The sequence below is a fragment of the Physcomitrium patens genome, chromosome 14 (assembly GCF_059467195.1).
Source record: "Physcomitrium patens ecotype Gransden chromosome 14, ASM5946719v1, whole genome shotgun sequence".
NCBI classification, from domain to species: domain Eukaryota; kingdom Viridiplantae; phylum Streptophyta; class Bryopsida; order Funariales; family Funariaceae; genus Physcomitrium; species Physcomitrium patens.
The window spans coordinates 7832812-7850164 of record NC_143423.1 but is presented as its reverse complement, the minus strand read 5'-3'; the positions used below and the strand labels follow the sequence as shown (position 1 = coordinate 7850164).

At 36.1% G+C, this 17353-nt stretch overlaps 1 protein-coding gene across 2 annotated transcripts; it reads right to left on the bottom strand.

Moving 5' to 3' along the window:
• Positions 1 to 9411: 9411 nt before the first annotated feature.
• LOC112291620 (vacuolar-processing enzyme alpha-isozyme) lies at positions 9412 to 14248 on the bottom strand. Of its 2 annotated transcripts, XM_073538748.2 has the most exons (11): positions 14104 to 14248; positions 13242 to 13927; positions 12575 to 12739; positions 12192 to 12348; positions 11827 to 11912; positions 11442 to 11641; positions 11066 to 11114; positions 10596 to 10829; positions 10223 to 10429; positions 9911 to 10085; positions 9412 to 9791 (listed from the first exon to the last, which is right to left on the bottom strand). In XM_073538748.2, the coding sequence occupies exons 2-11, from the start codon at positions 13437 to 13439 to the stop codon at positions 9760 to 9762; spliced, it is 1503 nt and encodes a 500-aa protein (XP_073394849.1). In that variant the 5' UTR covers positions 13440 to 13927; positions 14104 to 14248; the 3' UTR covers positions 9412 to 9759. The 2 variants fall into 2 exon arrangements, with proteins under 2 accessions (XP_073394849.1, XP_073394851.1); XM_073538750.2 differs by lacking the exon at positions 14104 to 14248 and having other exon boundaries at positions 12700 to 12739; positions 13242 to 14020.
• Positions 14249 to 17353: the final 3105 nt, after the last annotated feature.

Genomic DNA, 17353 nt, shown 5'->3' with positions numbered 1-17353 from the left:
GGAAGCAAGCTGGGATGGAGTTGGACTGGATCAAGTATTCTAAGCAAGCAAGGCAGAGAGTGGAACAAGTGCTTTAAGCAAGCAGCTAATGTCTGAGAGGCTAGTAAGAAGAACAAGATCATGAGGTAGACACTGAGTAAGGGTAGCTACAGGTTTGAAGAGTCAAAGACATGAGCAAAAAAAATTGTGATAGTATGTAGAAGAGAGTCGTGCTAATAACATGTTGAGAATGTTTAGAAAGACACAAGAGTAATAGTAAGTCATACTGTCAAGGACAAGAACTCGATGAAAGCTAAAGAGTAAGTGAGACTTTTCTCAAAGAAATAGGACAAAATAGAAATATGTATATTAAGAAAGAAATTAGAATGGCTATTGCCAAAATACAAGAAAACTAGAGACCCTTGAAACTAGACTAGAAGCAAGAAAGGAGTTGACAAGAGTGAAGAGGGCTTCACTCTTGCCTCTATATATACTATCTAACTAGAAGCCACGTGGCGATGTTCTATAAGACCTCCAATATATGTTGACTTTCTAGGCCACATGCCTTTGCTTGCAAGGCAAGTTTTCTATGGATGGACCACGTAGTTAGCTTGTTCTTTAAGCTTCCAACATGTGTGGTACTTGGCTAACTTGTTGACCAAGTTTCTAACCTAAAAGTCAACTATAGACTCCTATAAAGTCAAAGCAGCGTCTATGAAGCTTCTAAGAAGCTTCTCTAGAAGATATTACACAATTAACCTACTTTTATCTACTTTTACATACTTTTATCTATTCATGTAGGTAATTATATGTATGTCCGTGACATTACCCCCCCTTCTAGGGACGAGTTCCACGAGGAGCGGTGATTATATATTGAGAAAATCTAATATGCGGCGAATTGTATTTGCTACATACTCTGATCTTTGTTCTCTTCGAAGATAGTTGATGGGTCCTCTTAGCCATCGATAGTGTCCCATTCCAGGGCGAGAAGACCACCCTGTTATTTGATCACTGTTGAGGCCTTCATAACTTCCTTCAAATAATACATTTGAAACACCATCAGGAGTCGTTCCTATCTCCAATAATATCACCAAACATCGAGAATCTCTTCCAAGGTCGTGATACCAAATGCGTTGTATCTCACCATCTATTCGAGGAAGAACATGTCGTTCTTGAGGATCTTCATCTCGATTGCGTCGTCTTGAAGGTTGTGACAATCGCAATGTCTCATCCGGTAAGTCAGCAAACGAAGGTTCTTGAGTTGAATCCGTTGGTTGTTGGCTCTCCATCTAATTAGCGTCACAAATGTAAAGAAGTTACAAATAAGGATAGGAAATTGAATGTTATCTTGCCTCAATCTTGTCTCTTTTATAAGAGAGGTTTTCATCTTGGTTTTGATGGATGTCGTTGATGAAAAACTTTGACTTTAGCTGATGCATTTCCTAGATTCCTGGATGGCTCCCATGTGCGCTCACTAATATCATATCCGCGCCAATGAACAAGATATTCCAGCTTATTTCGGCGCCGCCTTGAGTCTAATATCTCTTCCACCTAAAATTCTTCATTATTATCTACTTCTATAGGAGGCGGTGGCATTTGTCTTCTTCCTTGTATATCCACTGTCTTATATGGTTCAAGAAGAGACACGTGGAATACAGGATGGATCTTCATTGACTCCGGTAGATGTAACCGATATGCAACTGGGTTGATCTGTTCAGAAACAGAAAAGGGGCCAAGCCTACGATAGTCCAATTTGTCACAAGGTCGAGTGGTCTTGATATTGCGACGAAGTAGCCATACCTTATCACCCACGTTGAGTTGTGGTTGCTCTTTACGATATACATCTGCATTTATCTTTTGTCGTTCTTGAGCTTTCTTCAACTGCGCCTTCATTATTGCATGTAACTCTGACAACCGATTTGCCATATCTTCTGCTGCAGGATTATCAACTTTTGAAAAATCAAAAGTATCAAGTCGTGGATGATAGCCATAATTGGCAAAGAAAGGTGTTTGTTGCGTGGAAGAATGTATTGTATTATTATAAGCAAACTCTGCCAATGGCAGAAGGATTGTCCAATCATCTTGTTGGTAGTTGATGGTACACCTTAAATACTGTTCCAAGACTTGGTTTACGCGCTCTGTTTGTCCATCAGTTTGAGGATGGAAAGCTGAAGATAGCTTTATGTCCACTTTTAAAATCTTGAAAAGAGTCCTCCAGAATCTCGACACAAATTGAGTTCCCCTATCCGATATGATATCTTTAGGTAATCCATGATAGCGATAGATATTATCAATGAAAAGCTTAGCTGTTTCTTCACCTGTGATAGATTTTGTACATGGCATAAAATGTGCCATCTTGGTGAAACGATCTACTATCACAAATATAGAATCATAAGATCTTGAGTTTGGAAGATCTGTGATGAAATCCATAGAAACAGAAGACCATGGTTGTTCTGGTATAGGTAATGGCTGAAGAAGTCCGTAAGGTCGATGTCGAGGAATTTTTGATCTTGAACAAATATCACATGATTGTACAAAGTCTTTGACTGACTTCCACATTTGTGGCCACCAAAAATCTCTTGATATGAGTTCCAGAGTCTTATTATATCCAAAGTGACCTGCTGCTGGAAAGTCATGACGTGCTTGAAGAACACGCAAACGTGTTTTTTCTTCTGGAACATATAGGCGTCCTTCAAAATATAATAGATTATTCTTGAACTCGAACTTAGAAGAATCATGAGACTTGGAAGAATTATTCTCGATATCATGAACAAGAGGGTCTGAGGACATACTGGACTGGATTTGCTTGAGAAAAGTTGAATCAACAGTCAGTGTTGATTTCACTGCTCTTAGATGAAATTGCTCCGGTTTCAAGAGGACCGTTTTTTGTTGCTCAAAAGCTGCATCTCCTTCTTTTGGTGCAAAATAAGAACGTCTAGACAGGGCATCAGACAAACCTTGTTGTTTTCCTGGCCGATAAGTGATAATGAAGTCGAATCTTGACAAAGACATACTCCAACGAGCTTGACGACGATTCAACACGCGTGCTGACATGAAATACTCGAGGTTCTTGTGATCTGTATACACAGTGACTGGACTAGAAGCACCTTCTAGATAATGACGCCATTCTTGAAAAGAATCCACGATTGCAAGAAGTTCTTTATCGTGGATCTCATAATTGATCTCGGCTGCTCAGAATTTTCTTGAATGAAAAGCTATCGGATGAAGTTTGTCATCTGTTCCCATTTGTGATAAAACTGCACCCAAGGCAAAATCCGATGCGTCTGTTTCCATAAAAAATACCTTGGAAAAGTCAACACGATATAAGACTGGTGCAGAGACAAACGATGTCTTCAAGGCTTCAAATGCTACTTCCGCTTCTTGATTCCATTGGAATTTATCTTTACTAGTCAAGCGTGTAAGTGGAGCTGCAACTCGTGAGAAGTCTTTGATGAAGATCCGATAGTAATTGGCAAATCCCAAGAAACATTGGACATCTCTTACAGTTTTTGGAATCTTCCAATCCATGATTGTTTGGACTTTCTTAGAATCCATCATAAGACCATCATTTGAAATGATGTATCCTAAAAAGTCAACTTGAGTAGTGTGAAATACACACTTTTCTATCTTGGCATACAATCCTGCATCTCTAAGTTTTTGTAATACTTGACGAACATGTATTTCATGTTCTTCAACATTCTTAGAATAAATCAGGATATCGTCTAGGTAGCAGACGACAAAATTGTCTAAGAATTCACGAAATACATCATTCATGAGATGTTGAAAAGCAGCTGGTGCATTCGTGAGTCCAAAAGGCATGACATTGTATTCAAAGTGTCCGTACCTGGTTCGAAACGCAGTCTTCCATTCATCTCCTTCTTTGATCCGTACTAGATTATATGCTCCTCTTAGATCTATTTTTGTATAGATCTTAGCTTGATTTAACTGGTCAAGGAGTCCTGATATCAAAGGTAATGGATACCTGTTCTTGATTGTGATCTTGTTGAGTCCTCGATAGTCAACACACATTCGTAAAGATCCATCTTTTTTCTTTACGAATAAAATTGGAGCTCCTGCTGGAGATTTTGAATGGCGTATGAAATTCTTCGCTAAATTCTCGTCAATATATGTCTTGAGTTCAGCCAACTCATCTTGCGATAAACTGTAAATTGGTCCAAATGGTGGCTGAGTTCCTTCCTTGAGATCGATTGAACAATCGTATGGGCGATGCTTAGGAAGAATATCTGCATTCTTTTTCTCAAAAACGTCTTGATAATCCTGATATTGACTTGGAATGCCACTTGAAGTCTTTACGCTTTCAGAAATAGGTGCAGCATAAATAGCAAAAGTTGATCCTTCTTTTGCTGCGTGTATAAATGCTTTTGCACCTATAAGTGCGGGTTTTACTATACTAGACTCATGGTTTTTTACTTGATTAATAGAACTGTTACTAATGCTCCGAGGAAAATCAAGTTTACGAGAAATCCAATCTATTCGAGGATTATACTTTTCTAACCATGATAAGCCTAAAATTACTGGATTAGAGGGAGATCTAATTATATTAAAAATTACACAACTACTATGACCATTTATTACTACATCTATAGGAAGTGTTTCGTGAGTTACATCTCCAGAAGACAACGGACGACCATCTATGACTTCTACATGTACAGGTTTAGTTTTTTGTATTAATGATATTCTATGACATCTAGCAAATTCTTCATCTAAAAAACAAGCTGAGGCTCCTGAATCTATCAAGGCAGAGGCTTTGTAATTATTAGGTCCTAAACACACATCTATTATAAAACAAGGAGATGGTTCTGAGAAGAGGATAGGACCTTCATTAGAAGTTGTACAAGATTCCAGCCGCACGGTCCCTATTGTAGCTGGACGTACTCGTTTTCCGACATACTGTCTTCTTTGACAGCCGTACTCCTCATTTTGTAGTTACGTCGCTTCTTTGGACAATGTTGAGCAGTGTGCTTAGGTTCTCCACAATATAAGCACAATCCTTCTTGTCGACGACGAGACTTTTCTTGCTCAGTAAGAGGTTTGAAACGTACCGCATCAATTTGCATATCCTCTACTTCTGAAGGTATGTGTTGAGGAGACGTCGGTGTTGCCATTGAATTGTAGTAACGTTGAGGCCTACTTGTGCGACTCTCGGATCGAAATTCAAAAAGTCGATTATCGCACTTCACAGCAAAGTCAATTGCTTGACTCAATGTTTGAGGATCAGGTAAATTAAGCATCAATTTCTTTACCTCATATTGTAATCCGTAGAGAAATTGACTCACAAGTGCGGCATCATCCCACTTGATATCAGTTGCAAGTTGTCGAAATTGCGAAGCATATAATGTTACTGATCGATTGCCTTGTCGCAAAATACGGATCTTGTTGGTTGCAACACGAATTGCATCATGTTCTCCAAACATGGATCGAAACTCCGCCAAAAAAGCCTCCATATTATCCAATATTGGATCTCGTCGTTCAAGAAAAGATGAAAACCATGACAATGCTGAACCTGAAAGAAGTGTACCAATGAATCTAACTTGTGACCCTGGAGTTGGATAGCTCTGGGGTTGAAGTTCAATCACTAATTGGACCTGATTGATGAATCCTCGAAACTTGGATCTGGTACCATCAAACTTCTCGGGCAAGGCCACTCTCGGTTCTCTAACACTCGAAGGGTGTTCCATTTTGGGAGAAGGGACATGGTTTGGTGCAGATGTTGAAGCAGCCCCAATCATCTCTATATCTTCACTTCCTACCATTCTTGTTGCTCCTTGTGGTGGTAAATTGAGTTGATGCATCGCAAGCATTAACTCCCTCAATTGTTCTTGCATCTGTGCCATTGCACTCTTCATTTCAACAAGCTCTGCCATAGTAGCACTTAGAAAAGAGAAGATGTCTAATAACGCTCAAAACAAATAGAAGAGAGGAATTGATAACAAAGAAAATACTAAGAACAATATCAGTTTAAAAGAGGGTAATCCGCAACTTCTAATGCGCTTATGTCTTATCAAGAAAAAGGGGTAATCCACTCTTAATCAAGAAAAGACAAAGCTCTCATATTGTAAGTGTACTCTTGTCAATCTGTCAAGGACAAGAACTCGATGAAAGCTAAAGAATAAGTGAGACTTTTCTCAAAGAAATAGGACAAAATAGAAATATGTATATTAAGAAAGAAATTAGAATGGCTATTGCCAAAATACAAGAAAACTAGAGACCCTTGAAACTAGACTAGAAGCAAGAAAGGAGTTGACAAGAGTGAAGAGGGCTTCACTCTTGCCTCTATATATACTATCTAACTAGAAGCCACGTGGCGATGTTCTATAAGACCTCCAATATATGTTGACTTTCTAGGCCACATGCCTTTGCTTGCAAGGCAAGTTTTCTATGGATGGACCACGTAGTTAGCTTGTTCTTTAAGCTTCCAACATGTGTGGTACTTGGCTAACTTGTTGACCAAGTTTCTAACCTAAAAGTCAACTATAGACTCCTATAAAGTCAAAGCAGCGTCTATGAAGCTTCTAAGAAGCTTCTCTAGAAGATATTATACAATTAACCTACTTTTATCTACTTTTACATACTTTTATCTATTCATATAGGTAATTATATGTATGTCCGTGACACATACACACATACAAGAGTAGTAGTAAGTCATACACACAAGAGGGTTTCTAAGGAGAGAGACCTTTACACACACAAAAATCTATTCATCTGGTTCTGTCTCGTATACAAGAAGAGAAAAGAAGAGAAGATCAACAGTACTTCTCTACTAGACTCTAAATACTGTAGCTATTGTAATTACTATAGTCTACAGTACATATTATGGAGAGCGCCGGCTACATTTAATGATCTCAACACTTTTCACAGCTTCAACTGGGAGCTTTTGAGCTCTACGCCTAGTGAACTTGCAATGCTACTCTTGGCAATCTACAACAATAGCATGAAGATTTTGATCTATGATTGATCAAAAGTTGAGCTATTGCTTCACTTTTATATAGCGAATCAAAGATGGTTTTTGTCTCTTTTAGTTTATCTTGTTGATTTTTCCCATGAGCTGTTTTATATAAGAGATATGTGAAATAATTATGGAATGTAAAGCTTATTTTAATAAAGGAGGAGGTTGGTTTTCTATGAGGATACTTGAAATTTTATTTGGATGTACTATTGTTAAATCCATACATAGGTTGATTTTGTAGAAGAGGATTTAGATTAAGTTTATTATGTATTTCTTTTCATTTTCTATTTTTGATTTAGTGGAAGAAGATTGGATTCTTTCTTTATCATGTCATGTAAGGAAGAAAAGCACAAGGATGTTTATCTTTTCATGGCAATGTTGTGTTTTGTAGTGAATAATTGTATTTCTTTTTTCTTTATTTAGATAGATTTTTTCTAAAACAATATTTTTGTAATACAACTCTAAAAGTATTTTTAATTTTGGTTTTGAAGTATTTTTTGTAATCTTCTTTAATACCTCATGATTGAAATGTTTTAGATTTAAATGTATTGATGATGGATTTACCACTACAAAAGTTTAGAAATGAGTGTTCAATTAATAATTGTATTAAAATTGAAAATGCATAAAATAAGAATTTTTGACAATGTTTAAAAATCATTGAAAGCATTCAAAAAAAAGTAGATGTAAAATTGCATAAGTAATATATATATATATATATATATATATATATATATATATATATATATATATATATATATATATGATTTTCATCTCTATTTATTTTCATATAGCTAGTTATTCATTTACCATATATGTAATGATGATTTTTTAAAGATAATTAAAGAATATTTTTAAAATAAATTATATATATATATATATATATATATATATATAATATTTGATTTTTTATTTTATAAGTTTATAACCACTAAAAGATATCACATAGTTCCTTAGTTAGTATCTATGGAGGCAAGAGTGAGGTCTTCTTCACTCTTGTCAATGTTTTTCTTGCTTCTAGTCTAGTTTTAAGAATCTTTGGTCTTCTTATCTTTTGCAACAATCATTCTAGTTCTTTCTTGAATATACATCTTTTTCATTTCTATTTTGTCATCTTTCTTTGATATACATCTTATTCTATTTATTTACATTCCTTAAATTTTTGTTCTTGATAAAGATATATCATGTTTGTAAATGATTTCTTGAACTAGTTTTATATATAATATTATATTTGGAGACATTAATAAAATTATAATGACATTAAAAATTACAAAAAATAGAGTTTACCTAAATAATCAAGATGAATGTTTTTAATGTATATTGAAAAATAAAAATAAAAATAAAAATTTAAAAATTGAATTATTTTTCTAAAGATAATATTATATGATCTTTCATAAGTTTTATTTAAGCAAGATATTAGGTTGATTTCTATTCTTATATTTATATGTGTGTGTATATATATAGAATTGCTAAATGGACACTTTCTTTTTACTCCATGGATACCCTCATATTATACATTCTTACATATGAGCAATAAAACTTTTATTTAGACTAAAAAGTTTTCGAGTAGATTTACAATAAATGATTTTCTACATGAAATGAATAAGATTTTCAAAATGAATGAAAAATTTACATAAAATGCAACATGAATTTCTAAAAAAAATAATTGAAAAAAAATAAAACAAAACAAAAACAGAAAACAGAAAATGCCATAATCCATTGCACACAAATCTTTTAGTATAAATTTATCTGGAGACTTTTTAATGTAAAGAAGAGTTTTACTGAGATGTCCACCTAGTGGTTATATATATATATATATATATATTCTCACACACTGTTATCATCAAATTTTAAAGAAATGTTATTATAATAATATGATTAAAGCAAATAATCCATTCACCAAGTAAAATTCAATACAAGGTTGCTACAATCGACCAGCAAATCAATTTTAGTTTGTAGATTGTTTTTTTAGCTATGTAAGACTAAATCTTGGATTAAATTGTAAATGTTCACTTTCTGACATCATGTTGTACATCTCAGAACACTCGTCAAAACGGATTCATGTAGATAACGGATTCATGTAGATATGCAATGTCCATAAACTACTAGAGAATGGCATGTTATTCTTGGATATACTAAAACTGTATATAAAAAGTTGATGATTCAAAGTGCAGTTGTAAAATCACACCTGCCCTTGACAAAAATTGTCAAGTATTTATCCTTGCAATGTCGAAAGAAAGTAAAAAGTAAAAACTACATGCGTGTGGATTTGCATCGGTCTTACTTAAGTAATGCAGACAGTGACAGATTTTCAGATCACAAGTCCTTTAATGGATTTGAATACTTCAACGGCTGAAATTAGTAAAATCGGAAGCAGGACTGTATTCAGGTAGGAACATTTCCACCCTCAGCAGGAAGCCAGTGGGTAGTCCAGGAGGTAGTGGAGAAACTTCTGAATTGAAACCATGTTGAACAAGTATTTTGAACCACCTATTATTTCTGCCGCATGGCTCTTATGCATAAATGACCAAGATGGCACGTACATCAGATAAAACAATAAAATTTGGAATACACACAAGAGCACTACCGCGATAACTTCAGCCGAGAGTTGACTACACTGGTCTCAGAAATTGCAGAACCCCATTCACTTCACTAATTATTCCATGGATCTTGGAAACATATGCTCGAGTAGCAGACTGGGCAGCATTGAAATAGCATCTAGTCGCTTCAAATAGCATCACTTTAGTGCCTGTAAAGCTAATAATATAAAAAATCGGGTCAAATACAGCCGACCAATATGGCTGAAGGACATATCTTCAACCTACGTTGCTCCACACATTTCCTCCACCTGTTGCACCTTCAGAATTACACATATTTACAGAAAACAAGTGGATTTTTACACCTGTGTAAGACAGAAATATATTTGTAAAATACTTCAGGGTCCGATATTTTCTTAGGCACTAAAACCTGTTGTTGGGATTTGCAAAGTCCCAGATCCAAAGGCACTAACAGCACAGGCTTCAGCTGCCACGCCGCTCATTTTGGAGGGCTCGACTCCGGCATTACAAATGTTTGCGAAGGCGCGCATGTGCTTCATCCCGTACTCAGACAACTCGCCGCAGCTCAACTCAAATGCACTTACCTGAATATAGATAATCAAATCATTTCTATTGTAAAATACATATTATTAGAAAACAGGCTATACAAAGTTAGATCATATACAAAATTGTACTCAATAATCATAGCTCATTGTCTCTCAAAATTTGTGATGTCACTTACCATGCTCTTAAGACACGCCCAGTCATCAGTAAGAGGAAGCCCGTCTGGACGCACAGCTGATAACGTAGTAGGACCAGCTTCTACTCCAAAGAGCAGTCTTCCCACAAGATCCACGCTCTTGTCGATATACATGCGATGGCTCAAGATCCTCATCAAATCCAGTTCGGCTTCGGCCTTAGCTGTGGATCCTACTTTTGACTTGTGATACTATAAAAATGCAAGAAGTCGATTGTAAATAGTCAGAGTTCACATCATCACCCCAAGACCCAGAACACTGCGAACTTACCTCACAAGGTCCATATTATAATCCAATGAAAAGTTTTACACTCTTTTGCATTGCTGTTGAATGTTGAGCAAGATCATAAGGGAGTACCCTGTGCCAGTAGTGAACCAGGTCAGCATCCCGCTGGTTAATATGGCGTTCTTCAACTCCTCCCAATCTGATGGCAAGATATTCCCGAAGAAATATTGGTCCCGTCACATTTTCATTTGCAGGATCGTATCCTAGATACTGATCTAGTTCCTCAGGCTTCATTTTGAGATCGCCAAACTCCAGCACATGTGACCCAGATTTATATGTGTTGTGATTTGAGGTCCTAGATTTAACCTGCAAAAATCATATAATTTTCTCATCAATAAAATTTCAAAATGGGAAGGGAACTAATCGTTTAAACATAAATGTTCCATATGAAAGCAAGATGAAAACTAAGTATAAAACGTTAAACCAAATTCAGTTTACAAAGATTTCAAAAAACAAATTACTAAAAGTTAATAAAATACATGAACAATCAACTTATTTGTATACAGAATTAGAGAAAGACAAAAGAGGGATTTAGGACTCACTATCATATATTGGTCACGCAAAGTTTCTTTCTTCAGATTTTCAACCTCACTGCCACAAACCAAAGACTTAGTGATCTGCATAAAGTCGAATGTTTGCATAAAATTCGAATTAAACGGAAATAATAGTTGAGTCAATTCAACCAAAACGAAGTGTTTCTCATACAACTCGCGATTCCAAGCATAACAAGACAATGCTATCGATGCGATATCATGACATCAAACAAGGCATCCAACTTGCAACAAATGAGATTGGTGATTCATTGACAATGTCGTCAAAAAAACAAAAAACAAAAAAACACACGAGATCATGCTCTGCTAAGATGTGTCGCAATTAGAAAATGGTGACTTAACGGACAAAAAAGAGAACAGAACTTACGTGTCCTCCATCCAGGCAACACTGTAAAGATCGCCGAGACAAGTGTCGAACTCTTCGAGTGGAGCTGGAAACATACCCGGGCAATATGTTCCCCAGCTACTCTCCTCAGCATTAGCTGCAGTGGTGGCATAAATATTCAAGTCCTTCGGCAGAAGCCCTTGGAAAATACTGCCGCTTTCACAAGCTTCAATATATACCACCTACATCACGAGAGAGTAAATACACTGTTGACTTGAGGACGTACTCTAACATCTTACGCATGATTTCAAATCTATCTTTCAATTTCTTCCCGCAAAAAGAAAGTTGAAAAATTATCTCGAAGTCCATTAATAAAACGATAACTATCCACTTGATTTAAATGGAACATAAAGATTCAGACAAATACCATTTCTTTATAAGTCTTCGCTTCATGCATCTTCTTAAATGTCTTCAGGAGGTCGTCAGCGTATAAATTTGGATTTGTAGGCATACCTGTCATGCATCGATTCAATTCTTCAAGAGAAGTCTACGATGGGTACATAAGAAGATACACAGGATCCAGCTTATTCTTGGTAAGCTTAAGAAATGACTGGTTAACAATTAATGATTGGAACAATCAAATTTGCAAACACCGAGAGCATCAACAAAAGGAACAACATAGAATAAATAGAAGAGAGAATGCACTCCTGAGTCCCTGAGATAGAGGGAACTTGTCTAAAACACTCACTTTAAAGAGAACGAAAGTAAGGAAAGTTGGACAAAGTAGCCCACCTAAAACACCCGGACCTCCATGGTCACTGTAATAGATGAAAATATGGTCATTTGGACCACTGTTAACCACTTTTCCACTACCGCCCTTGAGAGTCTTCTTATCCCCCAAGAGCACCGCTAATAAATTGTTCACGGTCACATTCTTACCAGTGTAATCCTGAAATTATGCAGCCAATTGCTCCCATAAGATACGCATATCAAGAATCTGCGGTTCCATGAATTCCTACCACCAGAGCACAACAAATCTAAAAGGACTAACAAGGCCAACATGGGAAGCTACATCTCCCGCCATCAACTAGCGAAGATGGTTGAAAAGCAAGGCATGCAAAGAATAGAAAAAAAGGGGAAAATGGCAGGCAAATTTATCAATAACAGAAAAAGACCTTGGGAACTCCGTGGTAAACATCTTCACCGTTTGGATGGTTAAGGATGACGCCTGGTCTGGGATTATGGCGGTTGTGTGCAATGTCATCAAACATAAAAACAACAATATTCTCGTCTTTCATACCTCCTTTCTTGAGAATTTGATACGCATGACAAACATCAGCCTGCACATCAGTCGATTAAGAACAATTCATTATATTGAGCGATTGTAACCAGGACATGTTATAGTTGGTTACGACGCTTCTACATTCATGGATTTAACTTGCAGTACATAAATTACATTCTACCTGTTCGGTCATTACCAGGTTGATAAAACAACTCGAGAGCAAAATTGACCTCGCATGCCGACACCCATACCTAGTTGTAACACTGCCGAACTAAACCTAACATAGCAACATGATTTCGTGCGACAGCAGCAAAAAAATTCAACTATTCATGACACTCTTCACAGGAATATAAATTGCTGCATTTTCCTACTTCATGGACATCAAAAAGCAATGGTACTAGAGATGCACATGCATTCCAGAATGAAGATTCAAGCGTTGCGTTGCAACGAAGAACTACGAGAGCAGGCAGACATGCAAGCACGATGCGTAACTCTCCTCTTACATACATCAAAATCCCGCAGGTTACATGACATATCAAATTAAGATTGAGTTCACAAACCTGATGACGATAATTGCCGTAGCCAGATGATCCAGCAACGAGGACCGCCCACCTCTGCCCATCCTCGGTCGGCTGCGGGTCCTTCGACCCCTCTTCCGTCGGCATTACGATCTTCCCATCCCATTCCCTCGCAGCCACAGCCATGGCCCCCAAAGAGCACAACAGTATCAAGAAAATCCCTTCCACCGACAGCGCCATCTCGATAGCCCCAAACCTCTAGATCCTGTCCCTCACTTACAAACCCTAAACCTCATACATTCACCTCAACCCCATTCCACATGCTAAGCTCACCAAATTCACTTCGTCCACTTCAAACTCAAACGCCAAGGCAACTGTTTTTTCATTGCACAACCTTGTGTACGCCTCTGGTAGTCCCCAGTATGCAAAATTCACGCAAATTCACTGCAACGCCACCCTCACTTCACAACTACACACAACCCCCGGAATCACTCCGACTATTCCAATACAAACCTGGCTCTCAATTAAGACAACGAGCTGGGATGAAAGCACGAGTGTAGTAAGAAAGGGAGCAGTGTCTGGAGATGGTGTGGAAACCTCGGTACCACACTGATGATTGATCAACATCAGGGTTCAATTGCAACGGCCACTTCTGTGATTGAACGGATGCCTCCGAATCGCCGCAGTGCGGTGATTGAATTTAAAGTAACGCGTTCAATGCGATGGAGCTGGTGTGAGAAACGAAGAGTGTTAAGAACGTCACGGCTTCAAATCCAGTGGCGTAATAAGAAAGGATTTTATATTTTAAAAAGTAAAATCACTTCTGCTTGTGTTATATTTGGATTCTCAGGAGAGTATTTTTTTTATTTATGGCGGATTGGCCATCGTGACGCCAATTTACTACCGCGTGGTCGGAGAAGGAGCGTGCGTGTTTTCCACAAGCATCGATCGATGCCCTGCTCTCTCGCCATCTCCTTCTCCCGTTGGGTCCTCCGAAACCCTGCTCCAGAGTGCTCCCTCTGGATACATCTTATCCTCTTTCAGACCGCCTTCATCTGGATTCATCTCGTCCCCTTTCATAAGGCCTTCATCTAGATTCGTTTTATCCCCTTTCATACTGCCTTCATCTGGATTCATCTCGTCCCCTTTCATACTGCCTTCATCTAGATTCGTCTTATCCCCTTTCATACCTCCTTCAACTGGATTCATCTCGTCCTCTTTCATAAGGCCTTCATCTAGATTTCGTCTTATCCCCTTTCATACCTCCTTCATCTGGCCTCCTCCCTTCTTCGTAATGACACGCCTATGTCACACACCCCATGTAAATATTAATATTATTGTCATTTCATTATTATATATATTTTAATATGGGTATATTTACAAATTTTTATATATATATATATATAACCATACTTTCTAATTTTGACCTCTAAATTCAAAAGAATTACAAAACCAAACTAGCAAGCACTCATATAAGGAGAAATAAATAATGAAAGATAAAATAAAAACATGGCAATGATTTTTTTTGTATGTATGTGAAGGGGCATGGCACAGGGTGTGTCCACCTAGCAGTTCCTCTATCATATTGCAATTGCAGAATTAGAAGATAAGAAACATTTAATTTTCAAACTTTGTAGATGACTTTGGTTTTCTACTAGTTAAATTTTATAATTCATTGATTTGTGAAATGTGTAATAGTACTTTTGTTTATGTTGAGAATGTTTACAAAGACACAAGAGTAGTAGTAAGTAATACACACAGACACACATATAAGAGAGTTTTTAAGGAAAAAGAGAGCTTCACACAAAAGTCTATTGATCTGGTTGTGTCTCATATGCAAGAAGAGAAGGGGAGAGGATAAACAATTCCTCTCCATTACATTCCAAATATTGTAGCTATAGTATTTACTATAGACTACAATAAATAATATAGAGAGTGCCAACTACATTTAATGCTATCAATACTCTTCCTCGTTCATCATAATATTTATATAATATAAAATTTGTATAGAATTATGATCTATACTTTGTTGTAATTTTGCAAGATCAACAATTGTTGCCTCATTAAAACCTTATCTAGAAAAACCTTATTGTATTTAAGGACAAAACCGTAGATGAAAGAAAAAGAGTACAACATCATTTTTCTTAATTATTTAAAGAACTCATTAACTTTCTTATTCAAGAAAAGCAAGTTGTCATATATCAATGCCATAAGTAAGTCGACTATGGTTGCACAATAGGAGAGCTTTGGTGAAGAGATCAACAAGGTTATTTATAGATTCAATTTTCTTAATTATAAGTGCTTTATCAGTAATGAAGTCATGGATATAATTAAAATACTTTGGATCAATATGCTTTGTCTTATCATCTTTAATGAAACTAACTTGCATCTGTGTAATACAAACACTATTGTCTTTATGCAGGATAGTTAGAAAATCATCATATGAAAATCCATAAGTTGTTTGAATGAATTTATCAATTGATCACAACCAAATACATTCTTGAGATGCATCATATAAGGCAATAATTTCTACATGGTTGGATGCAGTTGCAATTATTATTTATTTCACTGATTTCCATGATATTGCAGCTCCATATCTTAAAAATACATATCTTGTTTGAGATTTAGCTGTTGCAGTATCACATTTATATCCTGTATTATAATATCCAACCAATTTTGGATTTACAAATTGTGTGTAGTATAATCCTAAGTCTTCAATACCTTTTAAATAATGTAATAAATATTTGATGCCATTCCAATATCATAATGTTGGATGTGCACTATATCTAGCAAGAACATTAATTACAAATGCAATATCTAGTCTTGTAGATATAGCCAAATATAAAAGTGTTCCAATCGCTACGAGGTATGGATATTGATCTTCCAATATTTCCTCCTCCTCCTCCTTGCATCGGCGGTATGGATCATGACCATCATGATCACATCCAACTATTGGTATAGAGAATAGATAAGCATCAATCATATTGAATCTCCACAAGATTTGCCTAATATACATTAATTGGCATAAAAAAATGCTACCATCTATAAGATGCATAATCTAAAGACCAATACAAAAAGTTATTTTTCTAAGCATTTTCATCTCAAATTCATGTATAAATAGGTTATTAGCTGCAATACATGCAGATTTTGTGCCTACTAAGTTAAGATCATTTACATATGTAACAATGATCACAAAACTAGTTTTATCTTGTTTGATAAACAAACAAGGGATTAGTGGATCACTTACAAACTTATGTGTAATTAAATGATTTCAAAGACATTGATATCACATGCATCCAAATTATTTTAAACCATATAAGGCCTTACATAATTTAATACCACAATATTATCCTAGAGTAGGTACATTTGGAGTTCCTGTTTCTAAGCTAAGTGGAACTTTCATATAAATATTTGCATCAAGAAAACCATATAGATATGCAGTTATCACATCCATCAAATGCATCTCAAGGGTGGCATGAACTGCCATTCTAATAACATATCAAAATGTAATTGAATCCATGACTGGAGAATATGTAGATTCATAATCAATGCAGAATAGTTGAGTAAATCCTTAAGCAATAAGAGGAGCTTTATAGCTGGTTATTTGACCCTGAGTATCTTGATTGTATATTAATACCATCTTATATCCCACAGGGCAAGATGTAAGAGTATCTATAATTGGACCAAAGACTTTCCTCTTACGCAAAGAGGCATACTCATCCTCAAAAGTAATTTTCTATTTTGACCAATCAGAGCGATGCATCACTTCCTCGATGGTTTGAGGTTCAAGTTTATCTTCCTCGCAAGAAACAACTTCTATAATCATACATGCAAATGATTCATCTACCATAAAAGATGGTCTATCCCAAATATCATTTATAGCACAATATAGAATAGATAATTCTTTATTCAACTTGTTCTTATTCCTTCCAATTCGAAGATTATTTTTCACAAGAATTGAAGGTACATTATGCATGGATATATCATCATGAATTGGTGGTTTCAAAGGAAGAGTGAAAATTTCTTGAGAAATAATACCAAGATTAGTTAATATTATAGCTTTCTTTTTACATGGTTGCTTATCTGGTCCATGAGTTCTTTTAGTTGTTGTTGTTATAACTTGAGGTATTGTAATCAGTAGGAATGCAATCTGA

Excerpts from the sequence above, each read along its gene's own strand:
- LOC112291620 (XM_073538748.2), bottom strand. The coding sequence starts at position 13,439 with ATGGCGCTGTCGGTGGAAGGGATTTTCTTGATACTGTTGTGCTCTTTG. Across the intron at positions 10,830-11,065 it reads TGCGTGACCAATATATGATA|GTTAAATCTAGGACCTCAAA; the intron begins GTGAGTCCTAAA and ends TGATTTTTGCAG. Across the intron at positions 10,086-10,222 it reads GGGCGTGTCTTAAGAGCATG|GTAAGTGCATTTGAGTTGAG; the intron begins GTAAGTGACATC and ends ATCTATATTCAG.